This window comes from Corvus cornix, chromosome 4, assembly GCF_000738735.6.
Source record: "Corvus cornix cornix isolate S_Up_H32 chromosome 4, ASM73873v5, whole genome shotgun sequence".
NCBI lineage: Eukaryota > Metazoa > Chordata > Aves > Passeriformes > Corvidae > Corvus > Corvus cornix.
In genome coordinates, this window is record NC_046334.1 from 49,550,349 (window position 1) to 49,572,724 (window position 22,376).

General features: G+C 39.8%; 1 protein-coding gene across 15 annotated transcripts in view; it reads left to right on the top strand.

Moving 5' to 3' along the window:
* The window catches only part of APBB2 (amyloid beta precursor protein binding family B member 2), a 171,215-nt gene that overhangs the window by 110,289 nt on the left and 38,550 nt on the right, over positions 1-22,376 (top strand). For all 15 annotated transcript variants that reach the window (XM_039550370.1, XM_039550367.1, XM_039550368.1 and 12 more), the window contains 2 exons: positions 10,102-10,248; positions 14,624-14,751. In XM_039550370.1, the coding sequence (XP_039406304.1) occupies positions 10,102-10,248; positions 14,624-14,751 (275 nt within the window). The remainder of the gene's footprint in view (positions 1-10,101; positions 10,249-14,623; positions 14,752-22,376) is intronic.

A 22,376-nucleotide genomic window follows, 5' to 3' on the forward strand; every position in this document is an offset into this window, starting at 1 on the left:
TTTATTCCACCTTAAGTCTCTTTACAAAAGTAGATTAAATCTAAAAGAGAAATAGGGTATCTTCAACAGTTTTTCTGCCAAAATTGTATTTTGGCTTGTTTTTTGGATTAGGACTTTGTTTCTTTCAAAACAATCTTTTGTTTTCATTCCCTAGGAAATAGCACTGGAAGAAAATCTTGTACCCATTCCTTTACTCTTACAAGGGAACCACAATATATAATCCCATGTATTAATTTCAAGATTCTGGTTTTTGTGGGGGGGTTATCTGCCTTGACTAGTCTTACTGACCAACTGATTCAGGTGTAATTCGCCATTCCACCTTTGCAGCTCCTGGGTAGCAGTGGTGAGTGATGGGGATGGCTGTTTCTAAACTGGTTTGTTGTTTCTGAATTTGGCTGTTTGCCATTAGCAGCATGAAGGCACCCTCCCATCTATAGATATGATGCAGTTAAATGATGCAGGTGCTTAAAAATGGTCTGCTTCAAAAGCAGATTTAGAAATAGCCAACTAAAGCACTAAAATATATATCCTCAATGATTTTTTTTTTTTAAAGCGTTTTTTTCATGTTGCTCATTAGACCTTTCAGACAATGTGTTTGCTTGTTCTTTACCTCTGTGAATGATGTTATTATTAACATCTGTTGTGTCATTAGGTAAAAAATGCTAATGTCAGGGTGTGATGTACATCATAATACAGATTTCCATCTAGAGGATATTTGCTTCCACCATGTTCCTAAATGGAGTCTTGTTTAATCAAATATGAAGATGAGTTCAGGGCAGAGGAGGATGTAGCATTTTCCCAAATCTCGTGGATTTACTTTGTAAGGGCACACAGAGTTACAGTATGGTTTTTTTGTTGTATTATATGTAAAGTATAAATATCTGGGATAATGTAGCTTAATTTCTCAAGCCATTCAAGATTATAATTAAGATCCTCCAAAATATTACACGTCTTTCACTCCTAGGAATCCCATATATCTCTGGGATCTAATTAGCTGTGAACCTAACATGCAGGATCAGGACAGGAGTGCCTAAACAGTAGGAGGGATGTAGAGGAGAGATTTTTACTTATAGTCTTCCTTAGAAAAACACATCGCAAAGCTATTCCTCATGTGAAAGAGAATGGAAAATGCTTGAAAATTTACCATTAGTTTCCAAGTTTGCAATGCAAGAATTACATCTTGAGTTTGGAGGCATTATCAGGATTTTCTTTACTAAGATACACTGTACAAAATGTACAGCGTATGGGCTGTGAGATTTCTGCAGGATTGGGAAAGAGAAGATAAAACATAGGAACACCTCTGTTTCAAATCAAAACAGAGTATCTTCATGGCCTGTAAAGTTCCAGTATTGACAGTGGCTTTGTCTGCCACAGGTGTGTTGACCAGAATCATTGTTGGGGTAATAAGACAGATGCCAAGTGAATTACAGGAGGTTGAATGATGCAGATGGGAGCTGTGTGGGTCATGCTTTGCCCTTGGAACAATTCCTACCCTTGCCATGAATGCCAGGTTTTGTCGGCAGTTTAGGTGCATGCCAGTGACCACTGTCCTTGTGGGGAGGCAGCTTCCCTGGTTGCTTTGCCTGGCTCAGTCAGGTGAGGCAGCACTGGAGGCAGCCTTGCCTCTGAAATTGCAACTGTGGAACACCCAATGCACTGCTGTAGCCTCTGAGGCATGGGACACCATTTCCAAAGGGAAACAGTGCTCTTAAAATTGTAGCTTCTCTACCGGGAAGTGCTGGCTGTGTTTGAGAAAACATGAATATACCTATTTTAATTCTTTTTTTAAATGATGCTGTTTCTTCTAGTGGTGGCAGTTGCTATTGCTTCACTAGGTCAAAGTGCCAGTATCATCTTCAGTACTTTTCTCATGGAAGTGCCCAGTCCAGTTTTTCTTGGCTGGAGTTTGTGTACAGCATTTTGCTGTACACAGCCATTTAATAAACTGTGGTGGTTCAGTAGAATACAAAAAACCCCAGGCTGCTGCGCTAAGCAATTTTTTTTTTTATTATAAGAATCTTCACTTTTTAATATTTTAATGTTGCTTATTTTTTATAGTTTTTAATCACAATTTCTTCACTGTTTTATGGTGCAACACAGTAAACTTTTCGTGGTCCAGCAGTATTTTGTGTGTAATTGATGAAGGAACCCTCAGGAATGGACAGAAACTGGGAGAAGCAGCAGTTCATCATACTCATGTGCCACAGGCAAAAAGTTTCTGTGGCTGTTCTGCAGACCAATGGATTCTGTCAGCAAGCACCTCCCAGTTTAGCGCAGCCTGGGCTGATATTGCTGGCAGACCTCCCACCAGCAGAGGTCTGGTCTGCTGTCAGCTCACCAGCATCTCTGCTAACACAGTGCAGAGGTAATCACAGCTTGCAACCCATCATATTCCCCGCTTGAGACTGACCATTCCACCTCTGAAACAATCTATGTAGCCTCTGTCAGCTTCAGCTTTAGATTGGCCTGTTGCTTGTGAATTGCTTCTTGAATGTCTGTTCATCGTATTGTTACAAAATGAACTCACAGATATTTTTGTATTTCTCTTCAATTATTTACATTAGCTTGCCAGTGTAGGGCAGCTCAGTGAAACAGGTTGTTCTAGTTTGAAATGTTACAGTGCTTACCGTTTCATGGCATGGATTTTCAATGGAAAAAGGTGCTGTTTGTATTTATATGTATATATAAATATGTATATTTATTTATGTTATATATTGCACAGGCACATTTTGAAACCAGCGTGATACAAATTTGGTGAGTTATTTGTCCATTGTGGACTTGCTGAAAGGTACATTTATGGAGGAAGTTCTTTTAAAAATCAATTAAAATGGAACATTGTGTTGAATGACAGAGCAATATTTAGATAGCTCTAGCCAGCATGTATATTTATTTTTAGTTCTACTTCTAAATTTCACTTTAAAAAATGAGTTTTCCTTGTCAAAATTTTCTGCATTTCATCCAAGAGAAAAGGGATAATATTTATCTCTTAAGAGATGGAAAAGCATGAGATGTGCCATACATCATAGTGCCATGTTGCACAGTTATGCATTATTCCATGTGCTTGAAGATGCTGACTCCATGGTGCTTCCATCTCCTCCAAGGAGACAGTGTGACAGTAAATGGGTCCTCAAATGTGGGAGGTCCACCTGGGCTTAAGATTTCTGGACTATGGATTTGTGCTTGAGTCTTTTTTTGAAAAGTGGGACTTGATCAATAGCGATTTAACTTCATTGACTTTGGTCCTGTTGTAAGCATAACTTCTGCAGAAATCAAATTACTTGTAGTAATGTTGCTTCTAAAGAGACAAAATTCTGACTTTAGTGAAGCTGGAAGGTTTTTCTCCAGTGATTCAGTAAGGTCAAGGGTTCACTTAAAGGTTGGGAGCTCTTCAGGGGTTTTGTTTGTTTGTGCGTTTTGATGGGTTTTTTTAAAATTTGGATGTCATGCATATTCCCTTTGAAATTATGCACCACAGTACTAAGTAAAGTACTGCTGATGGCATTAGAACCACTTATATCTGTCAGCCCAAAGAAGAGCCTACAGGGGGAAAATACAGCATTTAAGGTTAAAGTTAACGAGTGCAGAGCATTAGTTTTAAAGAAACGAATGTACACATTCTTTATGCTCTGTAAACTCCTGCAGGGCTTGTCTCTACTGACAAAGCATATGTGTGTGTCTGTTGGGGTCATGTTTGTGTGTTGCAGAGTAGTGAAATCTGCTTGAGTTACCCTAACAGTTCAGTTACTCTGCAAGATACACTCGAATTTGAACATCCTTTATTAGCTTCTAGTGAAAAATATGTTTGCCTGTTCTTAAATGGGGAAGCCCAAACCACCCTCAGCTCAAAGCAAAGTGTATAAACCCATCCCTTTAGGATCTGAAGTCAAGGTATCTGTAAAGCATCTACAGTGAAAACCTGTTCTTGCTGAGAAGACTGGAGAAAAGAATAAGGTGATTTTAATTTCTTCTTCAGAAAGGGGTGTTAGTAGAGAATAGTAGTGTTCATTCTATTTTTAGCTCAAATGACTAGATTTTCACTTGATTCAGAAACACAATAATGAATTGGGATTTTAAAAAATCTTGGACCAGCACAATGTTATGCAACATTTTCTTGCCTTGATAGAGCAGATTTGACCTCTGGCTGTAGGCTGGGGGAACCACTGAGACAGAAGTATTAAGCTCAAAACAAGAGAGGGACTTTTGTCATCCTACACATTGAAGTCTGCAAGTCTGGAAGAAATGAGACTGTAGTGACTTGGAGAATGAGTAAAGGACTGTGAGAGCAGAAAATTTAATATTGACCTCCTCTAAAGAAGTAATTTATTATAAATGTTGTTCTACAGTATTTGTAAAGCCCCCGTATTTAATTCTATGGAAGTTTAGTTTATAATAATCTGCCTGAAATAGCATTTATTAGTGATTTCTGAATTCTGTTGTGACCTGAATATTTCTGTGCTTATTTTTTTATTTCATGTGTATTTTCAGTAATTTAAATAATACAAGATGAACTGCAGCAGGAAGCTGGAAATGTTGAAAAGTCTTATTAGTATGTTTTTGATTATGCATTTTGAATTCTTTGTAGCGAAGAACTTTTATGTGACATCTGCCAGTATTTCTTTGAGACAGTAGATGCACTGCAGTCTCTTCATGTCAATTAAATGAAAGTGCTGGTTCATTAATTGCCTAAGTTCTTTCTATTCTCTTGTTAGTCTATCTTTGATCTTCTCCAATATTTTCATCTGGAATCAATGTAATCTTTCTTGCTATGTAGCAGACAAATATACTGGAACATACTTCTTCCTCATTTCCTTCTCAGAATAGAAAGATAATATGTTATGATACTTGATCTTCCAAAGCATAAAATAATGCACTAGGTTTTTTTATTTTCACACCATCAAAGAAAATGCAAGTGAAATTTCAAAGATTTGGCTGCATAATAAATGGTTAATTATGTGACCTACATGCTGTGTCTCGGGCACAAACCTGCTCAGTGGTCTGTGATAAAAGGCCTTATTAAATATTGTAGTGATTTACGTATGTCTGCAGGCAGATATAACCTTTAAAAAGGAAAAATATAAAAGGAAACAAAGGGAAACTGCTCAAAACCAAGTCCCAAGTCCTGTGGGCTTGGAAGTAGGGAAGAAATAAGTAGCACGGATTTAAAGCATCAAGGCAAACATACTCTTAATGAAGATGTGTTCATAGTGGCTGCCAACAGCTGTGCAATATGAGAAGCAATCTGTCCGTGGCCTTGTAATGTACATTAGTTTGTTGTTCTCAAACTGATGTTCTAATTAATTTTCAGCCTATAGTGGGATCTTTTCTACCCATGCCTTTATGATCCATCCAGTTTCCAGTACTACCCTGCCATCAGTCATGTTCACTCGATCTCTTGTCCTCTTTTTAGCAGGGGATTGTATTGGCTTTGTTTTTCTCAATTATTTTATTTTTATTCTCTTTAATGCTACATGCTTAGCACTGCATGAGACAACAGCTAGAGTGTGCATTTGCTTATGGGTAGAACTTCGTCACAGTTCTGTGTCCCTGCCAAAGCTCCTTCCAGGGTTCCTCTTGGAAAAGGTGCTGCAGAGCAGAACCCTGCCCTGTGGTGAAGGGTTTGTAATGCCAAAGAGCAAAAGTGTGCTCCGTGGTTTGTTCATTTCTTCAGTCCTGAAGTTCCCCAGCTTTAAGCAATGTTTTGGATCGGAACTGCACTGCAAGAGAGGTTTACAGCTCTATACAGAGTTCAGATGACAGCATTTATGGGTTTGGTTCTTAGGTTACAGATCATTAACCCTGAAACATTAATTGGATTTGCAACTACGTGAACATAGGTTCCCCAGAACTGTAAAACCAAGCAGCGATACTTGTGTTTTCATTTTTGTTGACCTGTCTTTTCATGGAGTAGTGTGAGATAAGGTGGATTTTTTTCCTCTGTGCAATTTCTTTGCACAATGTCCTGTATAGCCAGGCAGGAAATGTGAAGTCTCTAGTCAAGATAAAAGTACAAGATTATTGACATACCATGGTTTATGTGACATTTTTTCATTCACTTCTCTCAGCCATGAAGTGTTTGTGATAGTATCTTTGATCTTCCCGGTCCCAAACAGCAGTGTTCCAAACACAGTATACAATTCCTAAGTATCTTTCATCCTGCTGTATTTATCAACTTCTTTTGTTTTTCTTCAAACCTCTTTTATTTTGCCAGCTCTTGAAAAGAGTCTGGGGGCAAGCAGACAGCCTGACCAGGCACAGAAACCTTCTCTAAGAGAGAAAAGAAATTAGGCAGACTACCATAAGCCAAAAGTTGGCATTGGGATTACTTTGAAATTATGACAGGCCAATGATTATTAATTGCCACTAATTGTCTGCGAGCCTCAAGTAGAGGTGCTTAACAAACTGGCATTACCAGGAATGATTGTTTTACTGAGCTGATAGATTCTCAATGAAGAAGAGCTACACTCTGTTTTTTAGCTTGGCTTGGTTTGCCTCTACGTGTTAGTTCCAGAAGAAAAGAGAATGCATTAGCAAAGCTCTTTCAGGTCAAAGGAAGTACTTTGTCTCTTGGCTTGTCAGTATCACTGGTGGGAGGCAGAGAACCATGATGCTGTGTTAATGTGTTAGAGTACTAAGCAATTCTGCTGTCACACCTAACTCAGCCAGCCATAGTCTAAAAATTAGGTCATATCTGACCTAACACTAGGTGGTTGGTTTCTGCTGGGTTTTGTGCTCGTTTGTTTTAAAGAGACCTCTAAGTCAAATAATGAAGGAGGAAAAAAGCAACCAACAATAAAACATGAAGTGGATCTCTTATAATCCAGCTGCTGGCAATATGCAGAGAAGACAGATGTGCAGGCATGCATGCTGAGACTTCTACCTCTCCCACTCCACAGGTGTGTGTTTATATAGTTCTCTTATACTGATACTGAGTGGACCCTGGTATGTGTCACATGTTACTGGGTGCTCCTGTTCTCTAGTTATGAAAATCTATGTGAAGGTCAGCCATGACTGCTGAGTCACATCAGCATATGTATTCAGTTAACCAAAAAATACAAAGTTTTTTGGGCTTCAGGTGTATTTTGAGCAAAAGAAAGTTACTTTTATATATGTACTCAGGTACATGCATTCCCTTGTGAGTAGCGTGTTGAGTCTTTTTAGGGTTTGTTGAGAGGTTTTTGTTTGCAGCAAGTCTTTGGGAAATTGGTTTGTTTTCATGAAGCTGTTCTGAAGCATTTTGTTTGGGATATGGTAAGGGCTTCTTGTGAAATACACAGACAAAAGCTTGTCAGGTGCCAGAAGCCAAGGACTTTCTCATGTCTACCTCGCTTGAAAGCACCAAGAGGGAATAGAAGCAGGGAAGGAAGCCAGGTCCTTCGCATGGAGGGCAATATGTGAGGTAGACAAGAGTTGCATTCTGTACTGTTATGACAGTGAGCTGAATAAATGCAGTGGATGCTGCCACTGGAGCATTTGAAACATAGAATTTAAAAAGGCCAGGAAAAAAATAGCAAAACAGTTCACCATCTTTACTACTAAGAGATTTACCTGCTGTCAAGTTGAACTGATAGTCTTTCATAATTTTTTGGCCTTCTTAAGATATACTCTGTTCCGTGCAAGGGCTGTATAGGTTGTATGGGCCTCTGAGCAATCTGGTCTGGTGAAAGGTGTCCCTGCCCACAGCATGGGATTGGAACTAGATAATCTTTTAGGTCTGTTCCAACCCAAAGCATTCTGTGATTCTGTATTTATCCTTATGTTCAGAGAGCAGCTAACAAATTGCAGATGTGGTTGAGATGTGAAGAGCAATGAGGAAACAGTATGCTTATTGTATATATTTAGTTCTTCACCTCTCTTATGATTTAGAAAATATTTCTCTCTGCTAGTATTCTGCTATTCAATTTAATATTTAAATACTTGTAAAAAAACCCCTTTCTTCTGGTAAGAAAAAATTACTATTTTTAAAGCTTGCAAAGATAAATATTTAATAGCCCAGTGGGTATAGCAGCACTTTTAGCAAGATTCATGAGTATCTGATGTGCCTGAAACAATTCTGCAATCTTAAGATTAGACCACCTTACTAATTGCTAAAAAATGGTTTTTTTAGTATCTTGTGTAGCCCTGAAGTGAAGAGCACCCCTGAGTATTGACCCCTCCTTTGTCTCCTCTTTCACCTTCTCCTTCATGGCCCTTTAGAATTGAAAGTCAGCATTTTCGTGGGTTTCCAGCAGAGCTGGGTCAGGAAGCAGCAGCGTGGGAGAATTTGCATGTTGATTCCCATGTCTGCAAAGCAAAAAAAAAAAGAAAAAAAAATCCACAAAAAAGCTGGAGGCGTGAAAGGCTTTAATTTTTTTACCTACACTCATTAAAGAGTTTTACACAATTGCAGAGTGTATTTGCTGTCTGATACCTGAGATGAGATGAGATGAGATGCATCACTAGTGACTCGTTGGAGTGGGTACCAGAGGTACAGAAGGCAGTTTCTTAGGCTGGGTTTCCTGCTTGGCAAAGTGAGCCTGGATGAGTGCATTGTGCAAACTGAAAGAAGGCTGAAGGAGAAGTTTTAAAGGGAGGGAGAAACTCATTAATCTTTTTATCCAAATTTTATTCATCCCTTATGAATTCACCCTTATGGTGAATATTATTCATCCCTTAGTTTGCCAAAGTTGACGTATCATGCATATTTAAAATACCTTGGTGTTTTGGGGTAGGTTTTTTTTGACGATAGTTGTTCCCAAGTGGCACACCAGTGATGGTGTGTGAGCTTGATCAACTCACTGATGTCACAGCATGTTTTAGAGGGTGGCAAATGAATTCAGCTTTTGAACTCTGAAGCTGATTTATTTACTGCATCTTAAGAAGAAGGATTGGTAACTCCAGCATGGACCTGCTATTGCAGCTGCTGGGCTCTGTGCCCATGTGGCAGTGTGCTGCTGGAGGCAGCAGGGCTCCCAGCAGTCCCCGGCGCTGCCTTCCTTCCTGCAGCTCCCAGGATCATTGTCTGCTTTCCTGGGCACCTGCAGGATGCTGCCGACAGCAAAGAACGCCGGGTGGCACAAGGCAGCAGCGCTGAGCCACGAGTGTTGGCCTCCTACTGCTGAACCTTTGGGGACCATCTTAAGCACTGGGTATGTCTGGTCAGGAGGTACAGCAGTAAGCCTGTTGTGCCCACTGCTGGCGGTGCACCCGCAGTTGAGAGTGGGACACCTGTAACGTGCTCTGGAAGGAGTCTTGTCTCATAGACAAACTCCTATTGACTTAGTGTGATGTCTGTATTTCTCCCACCATAAAGCCTGAGAGCAAATGAGCAGGTTTTGGTGTTTTTTCAGAATTAACACTTTTTTGTCTCTGCCTTAGAAGATGTAGGGTAGAGATGGTGCCATTCAATTTCTTCCATTTTGTTTTGTTTGCATAAAGTACCATATGTGCAAAATAATGTTGCCTTGGCTTGTTCTGCCAACTGAGTGCTCTGGTTGGCTAAACATCTTCCTGCTAAAAAATGTATAATTAGAGAGTTTTTATTTTAAAGGTAATTTTAAATTTCTTCTAGAAAAAGTCTGCTTTCCTCTTATGATAGCTTATCTTTTTCTTAGCTTGGAATTAGTTATTGTTTGCTACCTTACGTAAACTTACTATAGAAGTGATTGCTATAATCCACAAAAAAATGTAATTTTCTGGTTAAGAGCCAGACAGTGGGTATCTCACAAGAGACATAATCCAGTTTTCTTCCTTTTCAGTTAGAGCTCTAGATCCTAGCTAAAATTTCAATTCTACTCAATAGTTCTGCTTTTTCCTTTTTTTTTTTTTGTATTTGTGCGTCCTAATATTTACTGCTGCCGTGTTTCCTCCTTTATATTAACAGAAGTATTTTATTGAAAGGCATTACTGTTACCTCCACAGATACCTTTCATGGCAATTCATGCATTCTTCTTTGTTCCTTTGAATGTTTTCACTGTGCCATTCACAAATTACATTTTCATTTACTTATCTTTGAGCATAAACCCATCTACAAGACCTTAAATTTTTTCCTGTTCTAGATGCAGACCTTTAACTGTAACTACCTGGTTGCTGTTGTCTGACAGATACCTTTTGGTTTCTTTATAGTGCTTTGCTGTGCGATCTCTGGGCTGGGTAGAAATGGCAGAAGAAGATCTGGCTCCTGGAAAGAGCAGTGTTGCTGTGAACAATTGCATCAGACAACTCTCTTACTGTAAAAATGACATCAGAGACACTGTTGGCATTTGGGGAGAGGTAAGAACAGAGTGAACTTCTCCTCCTCTTGGAACATCCCTCTTGCATCATAAAACATCCCAAAGGAACAATTCTGTGGACAAATATGTCCATGTTCTGTGTTTGGGATTTCACTACCTCAGCCTGGCACTGCCCAATATATGAAAGGGTTCAGGGAAAATGTTGACATTTTTGTTCCAAACTGCTCAGGACAGCAGATGCCACAAAGATCTCGCTTTCATGTTACTTCTTTGCTAGTACACACCTGTGCAATGGCAGTGCTGGGGACACACAAACCAAACTGTTGAAATTCAGTAGAAGTCGTCCTCCTGACCAGAGATTTGGGTGTGATGCTTTGTAACCGCATTTTGAAAGGTTTCACAATGACAAAGGGCTTTAAGGAAACCCACACTGGCATGGCTTGTTTCCATTTCATGGTTCTGAAATGTATGAGAAGATTGGAACTGAGGGACAGATGGTTTATCTTCAGATGATTATTTTATCAGTGTTTCAGAAGGAAATTAATTACATACCGTTAGTCTGTCTGTTGGCTCCTCTCCAATAACTCTTGAATCTGTGCACCAGTGTCATGCAGTTTTGAAGGATGCCAGATTCCCACACACTGAGGGAAAAAGAGAGAACCCAGCTTTCCTCTTTTTTGGTTTACTGAAGGGTCAGTGTGCCTTCATCGACTGGACCACAGTTGCTCTGTGCTTCTTTCTGAGTTGGCAGCAAAGAGAGGATAACACTGTGGGAACTTGGGGAAAACTGAAGGGAGCTTTAGGTTTTGTGGTGTGGAAAATAGGTGTGCTGGGGATAGATGAAGAAGTGGAAGATGTTGAGGGGTCCGAAGTGAAAAGGTAGGATGTACAGAGGGCATAGGAGACAAAACCACAGTAAAACATCTTTCTTATTTGATTGTTCATGGAAAAACTTAAACTTCTGCCAAATCTTATTTTCTACCTCTCTCCTGAGGTGTTTTCTGAAGGGTTACAATAATGTGGATTTGCCACACAAGATCTGAATACAAAAGTGACAAAAGAGTGAATGGTGTAACTTTCCCTTGTGTGATCTAAGAGAAATGGCCCTGCCAAACAAAAAAGAAATCAAAAGAAAGACTTGTCTACATTTCAGTATAAATTTCAGGAAAAATAACATTCAGTCTCCCAAGTTACTGTTGCAGTCTGTGGCTTGAGTTCACTATCTTGGCTATGACCGCAGCAATGCTGAGACACTACGGGGGAGCAACTGGGAGAAAGTGCCCTTAAAAATTAAAATTATGTTTAAAGGAACACATTTATAGTGTTCTATCTATCTATTTAAAATAACTTCAGAAGGGGTTATATGTGAGAAATATATATTGTACATATAAATGAACAGAGTAATACTGTTTTCCTTTCTTTCTTACACCTGAGAACAGTTTTATTTAGATAATATGGCTAGACAAGCAATTAGATATGTGTAAGTCATGGACTTTGGACTTACTGCTGACCCAAGGAGAAGAAAAACCCCAATATCTTTACATGTGTGTAACCTCATCCATTTTTCAGATGGCAGCACTTTGATCAATTTGAAATATATTGTTTAGTTTGAGCTCATATGCTTTTGTTTTGTTTTAAGAGATAATGTTCACATTTTTTTCTATTTCTCTATGTCAATCCCCTTGTTCTTTGTTGGAAACCCTTGCAGTTTTTCAAGCCAAGTTGGTGAAAAGTTTTGGTCCTCTTGAATGGATGTTTAAATTAAGAATGCTATTCATTAAAAAAAAAAAAAAAAGTCAGCCTGACAAAACAATAGAGACACTGTGCTTGAATAGGCAGCTCCTGAAGTAAACTCTTTCTGATTCTAAAGGAGTTCATTACATCCAGCCATATTTTCCTGCCTGCAATGTAAGGCTTCAAGAATGATTAGAAGAGGCATGTTTTAGAGAGGAATCTGAAAAAATTGTACTCCACCATGACATATCAGATGGAGCAATTATAGCAGGAATCTATTATGAAGCTAGATGACTGTATGTAGGGGTTTTAAGATTGCCTGAAGATTTACTTTAGCTAGAATGTAATAAAAGTGAAATTGGGGTTAGGAGTAGCCCCAAGTTTTCATGGTTTAAAAAACTGCAGAACAAACCACAAAGAACTCCCACACCGTGGGTAAAATCCTGACCCTGAAGAAGCTTTGTTAGTGAATTTCATGTGGGATTTCATGCCCTTTGCTCCAAAAGAAATTACCTATAAATTTTGAACTGTTCTGTAAAATCTAAAAACAAAAATGCTACTCATCTGTTTGTGTTGCTCTTTTGCCATGAATTACATTTCTGTACATTACAATACCACTTACATGAAAAAGTATGGCAAGTGGTTCTTGCCATTGACCTGTATACAGCAGCCTCTAACACTTCCAGAAAAACTGCTGGGATTGAGCCTCTCTTTCCTTTATGCACTTTCCCTGCATGGCTCTTCCTCTTCCTCATTTCAAACCATCAGATCTCTGCAGCTCTTCAGCAGTCTGAGACATTAAAGCCCATGTTCAAGCTCCCAGCCTGTCTAAATAACTTCTTTTAGACCTATGCAGTGTTTTCATCTCTAAAATAGCTTTTGTATAATAAGGCAACAAAATTTAGCAAAATATATTGCTTCTGGCTGCGGACAAGTGATCCCCCTGAGCATTGCAAGGATAATTTCCTGTGGCTTATGTTGCTTATCTGCCCATTCTCCAATTTTTTTCCAGCTAATTTGGATTCAGTTTCATTATTCTAATCCCAGTGTATTTTGCATGACGAACAGATTTTACCTTCCTGTAATAATTTCCTTGTGGAACAAATATATAAGTAGAAAATGGGCCCAGAAAGCAATTTTTGTGACACTTGGTTGCATTCTTCACACAATTTGTTTACTGCTTCTGACCTCCAAGCAAATTTCTCCCTCTTTTTCTTTATGATGTTTCTTTTTCTGTCTGCCACTAACAGCTCAGTGCTGCTGGTTTGCCCCAATATTTTTTTGCATGACTATCACAGCTACATCTGTTTCTGCTTCTCCAGGAGCAGCCTATATATCCAGCCTTGCATCTTGGCCACAGTTGTGCTTTTTCCATCAGGCAAAATATGCTTGTGTTGGCTTTGCACATACCAGGTGTCGCCTATCTCTCCCACATCCCTCTTGGTACTTGCACTGCCAGCTCTGTGTCACAGCTTCTCTTTGAATCCGTTAGGAGACCTGGGGTTGGGAGAGGAGATGAGCAGTGCCTGCCCCTTGCTGCCTTGCCTGCAAACAGTGGCAGAAAGCCCTGACAGAGTGACATGAATGTTCTTCTCACACAGACACAAAATTAGACATCATCAAGACTTGAGCCACTGTAACCAAGTGGGAAGAGGGTTTCTGTATCACTGAGGTAAAGAAAAAGGTCAGTTTTGAAACATTAGTCAGTAGGGATTCAGACCCTGTCCATTCTTTCTGTTCATGTATAGATTCTGGCACAAGAGAGGAAACAAATTACTCTATATTTAGCTGATAGCTTCCACCTTCTGATTGGCAGGAGCTTGTCTTACTGCTCAGCAATAGTTCCAGGATCATTTCTGTGGGATCTCGTGGTCTGCAGAATATATATACAGCCTCCAAGAAGAGGGATATTACATGTGATAGAAGAGGCAGCAGACCTATTACAAATGCTATCAAGAAGAGGAAGATGAACATTTGTGAATTAGTATCAAAAGGAAAATTGTCTCTAAATTCGTTTCCTATAAGAGAAAAAAGCATTATCCTTGTTCTTACATGCCAGAAGAACCAGGGAGAAGTCCTGCCTCCAGGATTCTACAGTCACTAGCAGAATTCACATTCAGGTCTTAGTGCTGGGTTTTCCCCTTTAATCTTTCTTCAAAGAGTATTCCATAAATCCTTTGACATGTACAAATTGCTGTCTGTTCCCATAATCCATTGGTTAAATTTTATGGAAACAAAATACTTTGAAGGGAGGAACCGTGCCTCAAAAGTACAGGTTTTAGTATATATTACTAATGTATACATTTAGTATACATTACATATATTATTATTTGTAAGCTTTTAGTAGTAAGACAGATCATGACTTCTCATGTATTTGGAAGAATGTACTGAAAAAAAGATAAACACATAATTTGTTGAGTAACTCAGTAGTTTGGGTCTGAATGAGTTGCATTTAAAAGACATCAAAGATTTTTGTGATTGGGATTGTTTAAAAATATAGCAGCAAGATAACATCTTAGATCTTTTTCATACCAGAAGTATATGAACTTTTTTCATTGGCTCTTGGAACAAACCAAAACTTTGAGTAAAGATGAAGCTGAACAGCACAGATGTAACACCTTGAGCCCAGCCAGTTTGAGAGGGTGATGTACTGTGTAATTGTACTTTGTGTGGAATTGCAGGGCAAAGACATGTACCTTATACTGGAAAATGACATGCTGAACCTGATTGATCCCATGGACCGCACAGTTCTGCACTCGCAGCCCATCGTGAGCATCAGAGTCTGGGGCGTGGGGCGTGACAATGGTCGGTGAGTGTTTGCTCTCCTTGTCTGTCTTGACTTGGTGCTATTTCAGTCTGCTAATACACAGTACACGTAATTCTGTCCCAGGGGCCATGAGAAGGTGGGTAAATTCTTCTTTTTCTTGCTGGTGTTACTTTTTAAACTCTCTGCTTTTTGTAGTGTATCACTTACATGCTTTGTTAAACCTGCATTGAACAAGCCTTTCAGGTTAATTCAGTCAGGTGCATAAAACTGCAGGCGTAACATTGATTTGTTTCAGATATATGTAGTACTTCTTGGTATAAAAGCATGTTTTCAAATATGTCTCATAGTATGTTTCTCCTGGCTATGTGAAAGCATGCCTTCCTGCTGCTCCAAGTTAAATGTACTGCCAATGCTCTAAATGTGTGCGTGTTTCTACCTTCTTGAGATATTTCATATGAAGGAGAAAAAAGTTGGATTGAGGGAAAAGTAATGGGTTTAAGCCATTACTATTACTTCTAGTTCTTGATGTAAGAAAATCCCCAAGGGTGTTGCAGAAAACTAAGGTTTGTCCCTGAAACGTGCCTGCCTGGGAGCTGAAGTTTTTCCTTGTGGTAGGGAGCAACCAGGAGTGTGTGCTAAAGGCCTTCCTGCCCTGGAAGCAGTCTTTCTTTAGGTTTCCTTCCTGACGGATCTTTTGGTCGCGTTCTTGCTTCTCATGTAACGTTGCTGTGGAAACAGGGTTGTGAAAGTAACTTACTTGGAACAGGACAGTGAGCTGTCTCCCTGTCTGAATGAGCATTTTGATGTACCAAAAACATTGCCATTCACATCAAATAAGTCCAGGATCTTAGTATCCATCCTGACACAGGGATAGTAAGGATTGATTAACACTAGTAAGCTTTTTCTTTTTGTGTCCATGTTTGATAATGGTCAGGTAAGTCCTGCCTGACTGATACTGGCTGTGGAGTAACCACATCAGTGGACAAGGGAAGGGTTGCACATGTCATTTATCTGGACTTCTAAAAGGCCTTTGACACACTCCCCCACTACATTCTTCTTTCTAAATTGGAGAGAGATGGATTTGATGAGTGGACTGTTAGATGGATATGAAAGTGGTTGGATAGTTCCAGAGGGTAGTGGTCAATTGTTCAGAGTCTCAAGGGACATCGGTGTCAAGTGGTGGCCCTCAGGGGGTCTGTATTGGGACCAGTGTTAGTTAATATCTTCATTATGACATAGGTGAAGGTATCAAACACACCATCAGCAAATTTGCTGATGACACCAAGTTGAGTGGTGCAGTTGGCACTCCTGAAGGATGAGATGCCATCCAAAGGGACCTAGACAGGCTCAAGAAGTGGGCACATGGAAATCTCATGAGGTTTAACAAAACCAAGTACAGGGTGCTACATCTGGGTCAGTACAACCCCCAGTATCAACACAGGCTGGGGATGAACACATCCAGAGCAGTCCTGCTGAGGAGGACTTGGGGGTGCTGGTGGGTGAGAGGCTGGACATGGCCCAGCCATGGGCACTCACAGCCCAGAAAGCCAAACGTGTCCTGGGCTGCATCCAGAGCACCGTGGGCAGCAGGGCCAGGGAGGGGATTCTGTCCCTCTGCTCTGCTCTGGTGAGACCCCACCTGCAGTGCTGCATCCAGCTCTGGGGTCCCAGCACAGGAAGGACATGGACCTGCTGGAGCAAGTCCAGAGGAGGCCACCAAGTTGATTAGAGGGATGGAGCACCTCTTGTACAAGGAAAGGCTGAGGGGACTGGAATTGTTTAGCCTGGAAAAGAGAAGGCTTAGAAGTGACCTAATTGTGTCCTTCCAGTACCTGAAGGGAACTTAGAAGAAAGATAGGGCGAGACTATTTACAAGAGCATATAGTGACAGGTCAAGGGAGAATGGTTTCAAACTGAAAGAGGGCAGGTTTCTCAGGAAGAAATTCCTTACTGTGAGGGTGGTGAGGCACTGGAACAGGTTGCCCAGAGAAGAAGCTGTGGATGCCCCATCCCTGGAAGGGTTCAAGGCCAGTTGGATGGGGCTCTGAACAACCTGGTCTAGTGGGAGGTGTTCCTGCCTATGGCAGGGGAGTTGGAACTAGGTGATCTTTGAGGTCACTTCCAACCTAAGCCATTCTGTGATTGTCAAGATATTTGCAATAGTAGGGGTTTGGGGGTTTCTGTCTCTAATTTTTGATGGGAAATGTAATTTCAAATCTGAAAAATATTTCCCAGTAAAAGATTTTAAAGGTAAAAAACAAGTCTCTGATTATCAATGGCTAAATTTCCAAAAGGAAAGGTGACTAATTTTTCAGGTGACTAAAGGTTTCTAATTTTTTTACTTTGATAAATGACTGATTGTTGACTGGGCATGGGTTAACTGTTTTTCACTTCCATTGGTACAGATTTTTGAGAGATCTAAGAGGGGCAAATCCAGTTTGAAATGCTGGGAAGTAAAAAGGTTCTAACGTGTAATGAATAAACCATTAGGGTGCTTTGTATGCGTTAGAAAATGGGTGCATTACACATTTCCCTTCAAGTCAGTTTTTGTAGTACTTTGCCTTGGTCAGAAAATAAATAGAGCATTTTAAGGGGCACCTAAATGTGATGCAGCTTTACCAAGTAAAGGATGTCAGGTTTGATTTTCATTAATTTTTTTAAAATCATTTACAGTTCTTTTCCCAAATGCTTACATTTCTTTGTAAAATAAAATAATTCCATTATGTTCTTCATAAAATAAGATAATTAATCATATTTCTTCAGGCTGGGTACCTGCTTTTCCTAAAGAAAGAACCTAGTCATGGATGTTTTTAGGAAACATTTAAGAGAAATGTACCTTTTGCAATCATGTGGCACCAATAATGTTATATGCTTTTGGTGAAATGTACCAGGGATGAGAGGCAATAGCAGACTCTCCTAGATGAATATAAGCCCTTTCTGACCTGCTGTGGTATGCCACAACATTTACCAAAAGCTATGTGCAAGACGTAGGAAATCTCTGATCCCACTCCTGCCCTTTTTCATGCCATATCTGGGGGCCAAAGATGAATTCCAGCTCTGCAGAGACTTCTGCAGAAACTTGTTAGGGACCGAGTCTGGAGAGCTGGCTGGATAAACGACATGTACACCGATACGATTAAGCATCGTTCTCCCTTTATTGTTTAACTATGCCAATTTATATCTACTTTTGCAAAGATTCACCCCCAGTCCCTCTAGATGGCCTCTAATCCACAGGGGAGCCGACCAGTGTATGCCTTGCCAAGGACTCTCAGAGCTGCCTGCAGCCAGGTGCTTTCCAGGCCTGCCTGCAGCCAGGGGCCTGTTCAGGGGCTTTTCCTCAGCAACCCTGGGTTGTCCAATCTTTCCAGGGGTATCATATGCCCTTGTTCCATAAGGAATCCCTCTACAGAAACTCATGTCTCTATTAAGAAAAAATGTTTAGTTATGGAATATGTGGGAGAAGTACAGGTCCAATTTAAAAAATACAAGCAACAAGAATCCCTCAAACCCAGTTTTTCCTTTTGGTCATAAAAAGTAGCAGCTTTCTCAGCTGTTTTCCTGAATATATGTGGCATTGACAATACAGAGAAACTGGAAGAGGAAATAAACGAATTTTTTCTTCTACTGTCGGAAGTGGGAGTGGGCCTTTCTGTGTTCAAAGTGAACACTTCTTGTTTCTAGAGAGCATGACTTCTCTTGACCAGTTGCTGTAAGGAACAGCAAGAAACTGTCTATTAAAATTTAATACCTAAACACAAAGTCAAAACCAGTTTTAATATCTCATTTGCTGGCACACAAATGTTCTTAGCCACTTTTATTGGAATTTGCGGTTTTTTCATCATAAGAAATTTTATTTCAGAACTTTCCTATTCATAGCCGTTTGTAAGAATTTTGATAGGTGCTTCTACAGAAATTTTGTGTCCAGAATGACTTTCAGGACCGGAGCCCACTCTTTTTGAAATTTAATTTGTTTAATGTTTTAATGACACATTTTAAAAAATAAGATTGTGGGAAAAGCAGTGTAGCCATTATTTGCAAGTAAACTCAGACTGCATGTGGTGTTAAATAGCAGAAGATCAAAACAACAAGCAGAAAAAACAAACTTATGACTGCATAATCAGATGTACAATCTGTTTAGGGTGTAGAGATGTTCAGTGTAGGAAACATGCTTTGAGAGTTAGCATAAAAAATGTAGCATTTTCTGAAGAAGCACTAACACAGAAGAAAAAAGCATTTGGTGACAGGAGAACACAAGCTGAGAAAACTGTATTGTTGAGCTGGAAATTGCAGTGCAACTCTTTTCATGAATACATTAGCACACAGTCCTTGGGGTCATCCTGGTAAAATCACCTGTTGCTACTGAAGTGAGAAATACCAAAGCTATTCACTAACTGCAAAAGCAACTTTCCCTGATTATGAGTTTGCCATACCCAGGAAAAAGGTATCACAAATAGGGATCACATTGCTGCTTAGGTGGGATAAGTGTTCATGAAGTTGATGAAATGCCAGTTTCTGTTAGGAAATTCTTCCAGAAGTTGTTGCACATGAATTTCATTAATTAGCTATATCTTCTAGTCCAAGAACCTGTATAATAAAACATACTGGGGTTTTTTGTGAAAGGTAGTATTTCAATTATAAAATACTGTAGAAATGTATATTTCCCTGTATTTTGACCTATTCAAACCCCAAAATGGTCTGCGGGCCCTCCTTTTAACTCTTTTGCTTGTAATAATTTATTTGGGTAGTTTCTGCTTTGGAAGATGAAGAGATTTTCTAATGACACATGAGCAGATGATTTTCTAAGCTCTGCCATAATGAAAGATTGATGAAATACAGAGATCTGCTGATGAAAGTTTAATCTGAGGATGTGGCTGCTAACTCACCTCAGGCAGAAGTGTCTTCCAGGAGACTGTAATTACTCTCTCCATACTTTAAACTATTATCCTGATCTTTGGAGTTTCTTATTTAACAATCCTGGGGTAAGCAAAGGCTTCCTTGTTTGGTTAACTTGGGTTGTGCAGTGATTTTGTGTTTCATCCCTTGTTTTCAATTGATCAGTTAGTAAAATGTATTTAATTTTAAAAGTGCTGGATTGCCTTCATAAGATCATGAACAAAAGCAGATTCCCAGAAACTGGTGGGTATGCATGTATGTATATGTACACTGAGCTCCTATGTTTGACATGTATATATGGGCATTAAAGGAAAAGAAATGTACTGTATATGTGCAACCCTTTGGCAGACTTGGTTTCTTAGGTGATACCTTGTGATTTTTAGAAGGAAAAAACACCTTCTTTTGTACAGTCTTCCTCTCCTGCTGTAGTGAAAACAGTCATGATGATTCATTTAGAGTTATTTGTAAATAAGAATAGTCCTTGCAGTTGCATAAATAGTTCGACTTCAAGATCAGTAAGGTCATTGTCACATGGAGGTGTCACAGGTGTATCAGTGAAAAATTGTCAGTGCTGTGTTTGCTTCTTAACAAGCCATACATGCCATGTTTTTTCCCTCGTTGTTAAAGGCAGGTTTACAGCCTCAGCCTACTGAGGCTATAAAAGGGCTGTTCTTTTCACTTGCAAGCTGCACGACTGTACATTAATCATTCCTCAGGTTGGGTTTTGTCTCTCCTCCTGGACTGCTGGTGCATGCCCTTTGCTTTCTGAGCAGCTCACTAACAAGGAAGAGAGAAAAGGCAATAGCCCATCAGTTTTGTAAATGAGATTCCGTTAGCGCATTTCCCTGAATCCTCCTTTATTTTCATTGCTCTTCCACCAGTCCAAAGCCCACCTCAAGTTTTAAAAAATCCACAGGACTTCAATTGCCTGAAAGATCAGTTTCTTCTCTCCTTCATACTGCAGCAGTATATCCAGCTGAAATACTCTGGTTAGCTGGCAAGGAGGGCTGCTGGTGAATTCAGGAGACAGCTTTGATGGGACTGAATATGGAACTGGATGGAGTAGGCACCTGGTGTGTTGGACATAGCACATAGCATGTCTTTTCATCCACTAGCTTTGTCACCACATACAGCAGGTTTGTTTTTGGTGTGTAGCTTGTGTGTTTTCCTGACAGGCGGAGGAGGGAGCCTGGTTGCTTTTGCTTCTTAAGTGAAGGGAGAGGCCTATTCTCTGATATGAGGGTTTTCTGACCACAGACACTCTTAGTGGATGATGTGAATGTATTGTGCTCCTTCCTCTGCCCTAATAATGCCCATTTTATCAGGTGGGGATGGTGAGGATCCCTTCATCTGTGTGGATGTCCATTGTCCTACTTCTCTGAACTGCTGCTGGTTTTCTGCTGCCTAGACATAGAAATAAAAAGCTGAGATTCAAAAAGGAGAGAAAGTCAGACAGGACCTTGAAGAAAGTAGAACAATGGATGCACCAAAGATGAGGCTCAAGCTGCCTCAGAAAGGGAGAGCAGACAACTAAATGAATAGATGCCCTAGGTCAGATGGACATAATCCTCTAAGGCTGAAAGAGAATAAAGTCCTAATAACAATACGAATTATCTGAGCTCTGTTATCTCAGGGGCTTTTAGGACAAGAGAAAACTATTAGGGTGATATAAGTGAGAAAAATGGGACAAATCTGTGAAAAATGAGGAAGAAATGATGTAAAGTTATGGCTCAAGTTCCTCAGAATATGGGGGATTAAAAATAGTATGCTGTCTTGCTTTTCCCATGGTTAACAAAAATGTCCGGGTTTCAGAGGTGTTTTACACCTGAGCTGTCCACTGACTTCAGTCAGTGCACATTGTGTCTTTGAAAATCAAGTGTCTAAATTCAGATTTAGGAACCTTTCTCTGGACATCTAGAACTGGAAAATTTCAGTTGAGTTAACAGCAGGTTAAATACTTTCTTTTTAGTTTTGAGTGTGTGTCCAGCTAAGAGGGGTAAGGACATGTCTGACTGAAAACTGCTTTGTTAGAGGATGGAAAAGGGGTGTGTTGGGGAGTGTGGGAGCTGTGGTGCAAGTCAACTGCCTGTCTGATGTCACTCTGTATTTAATAGCTGAGACTCTACTTACAGATATTACCTGGGTTGTGCATGTCTATCACATGGACATGAGACTTTAGGAGGGAAACCTGTCCTTAATTAGACAAATAAAAGCTAAAGCAAATGAAGACAATAAATACCATTTTAGTATGTCTGGGATATCCTTTTTTGTCTGTAATTTATCATTCATCTTTTCTGAAAATATTTTGTGTACAAGCAACACAACAGCTTCAGTGATGCATTGTAGCTTCTAGCTGCATCATTCAAGGAGGTGTTTAAGCTTTCTTGGATTGCCTTCCCTTTGAGGTGATGATTGAATGTGCTCTGAGTCTTTCTTCAATTCTATGAGAGAAGCTTATCAAACTGCACAAGATAATGAATAATAAACTTTCTCTTCTGCATTAGCAACATGGTCAAGAAAAGCAGAAAATAAAATAAATTAAAACTGAAATGGTGTTCGCACCTGCTCTTCTGAAAAGATAACACCTCTCAAAGAATGTGTAATTTCAGCTGAGCTCTTCAATCTCTGAAACACCATTAATCAATATTGCCTATTCCCTTCGGTCCCCGTAACCTTGGAATAAGGACAAAACATACTGTAAGGAATCACATAAATAGGGCATAGGTGAAGGATTACACTGGAGGAAAAGGATTTTAGTGGCTTTTCTGACCTAT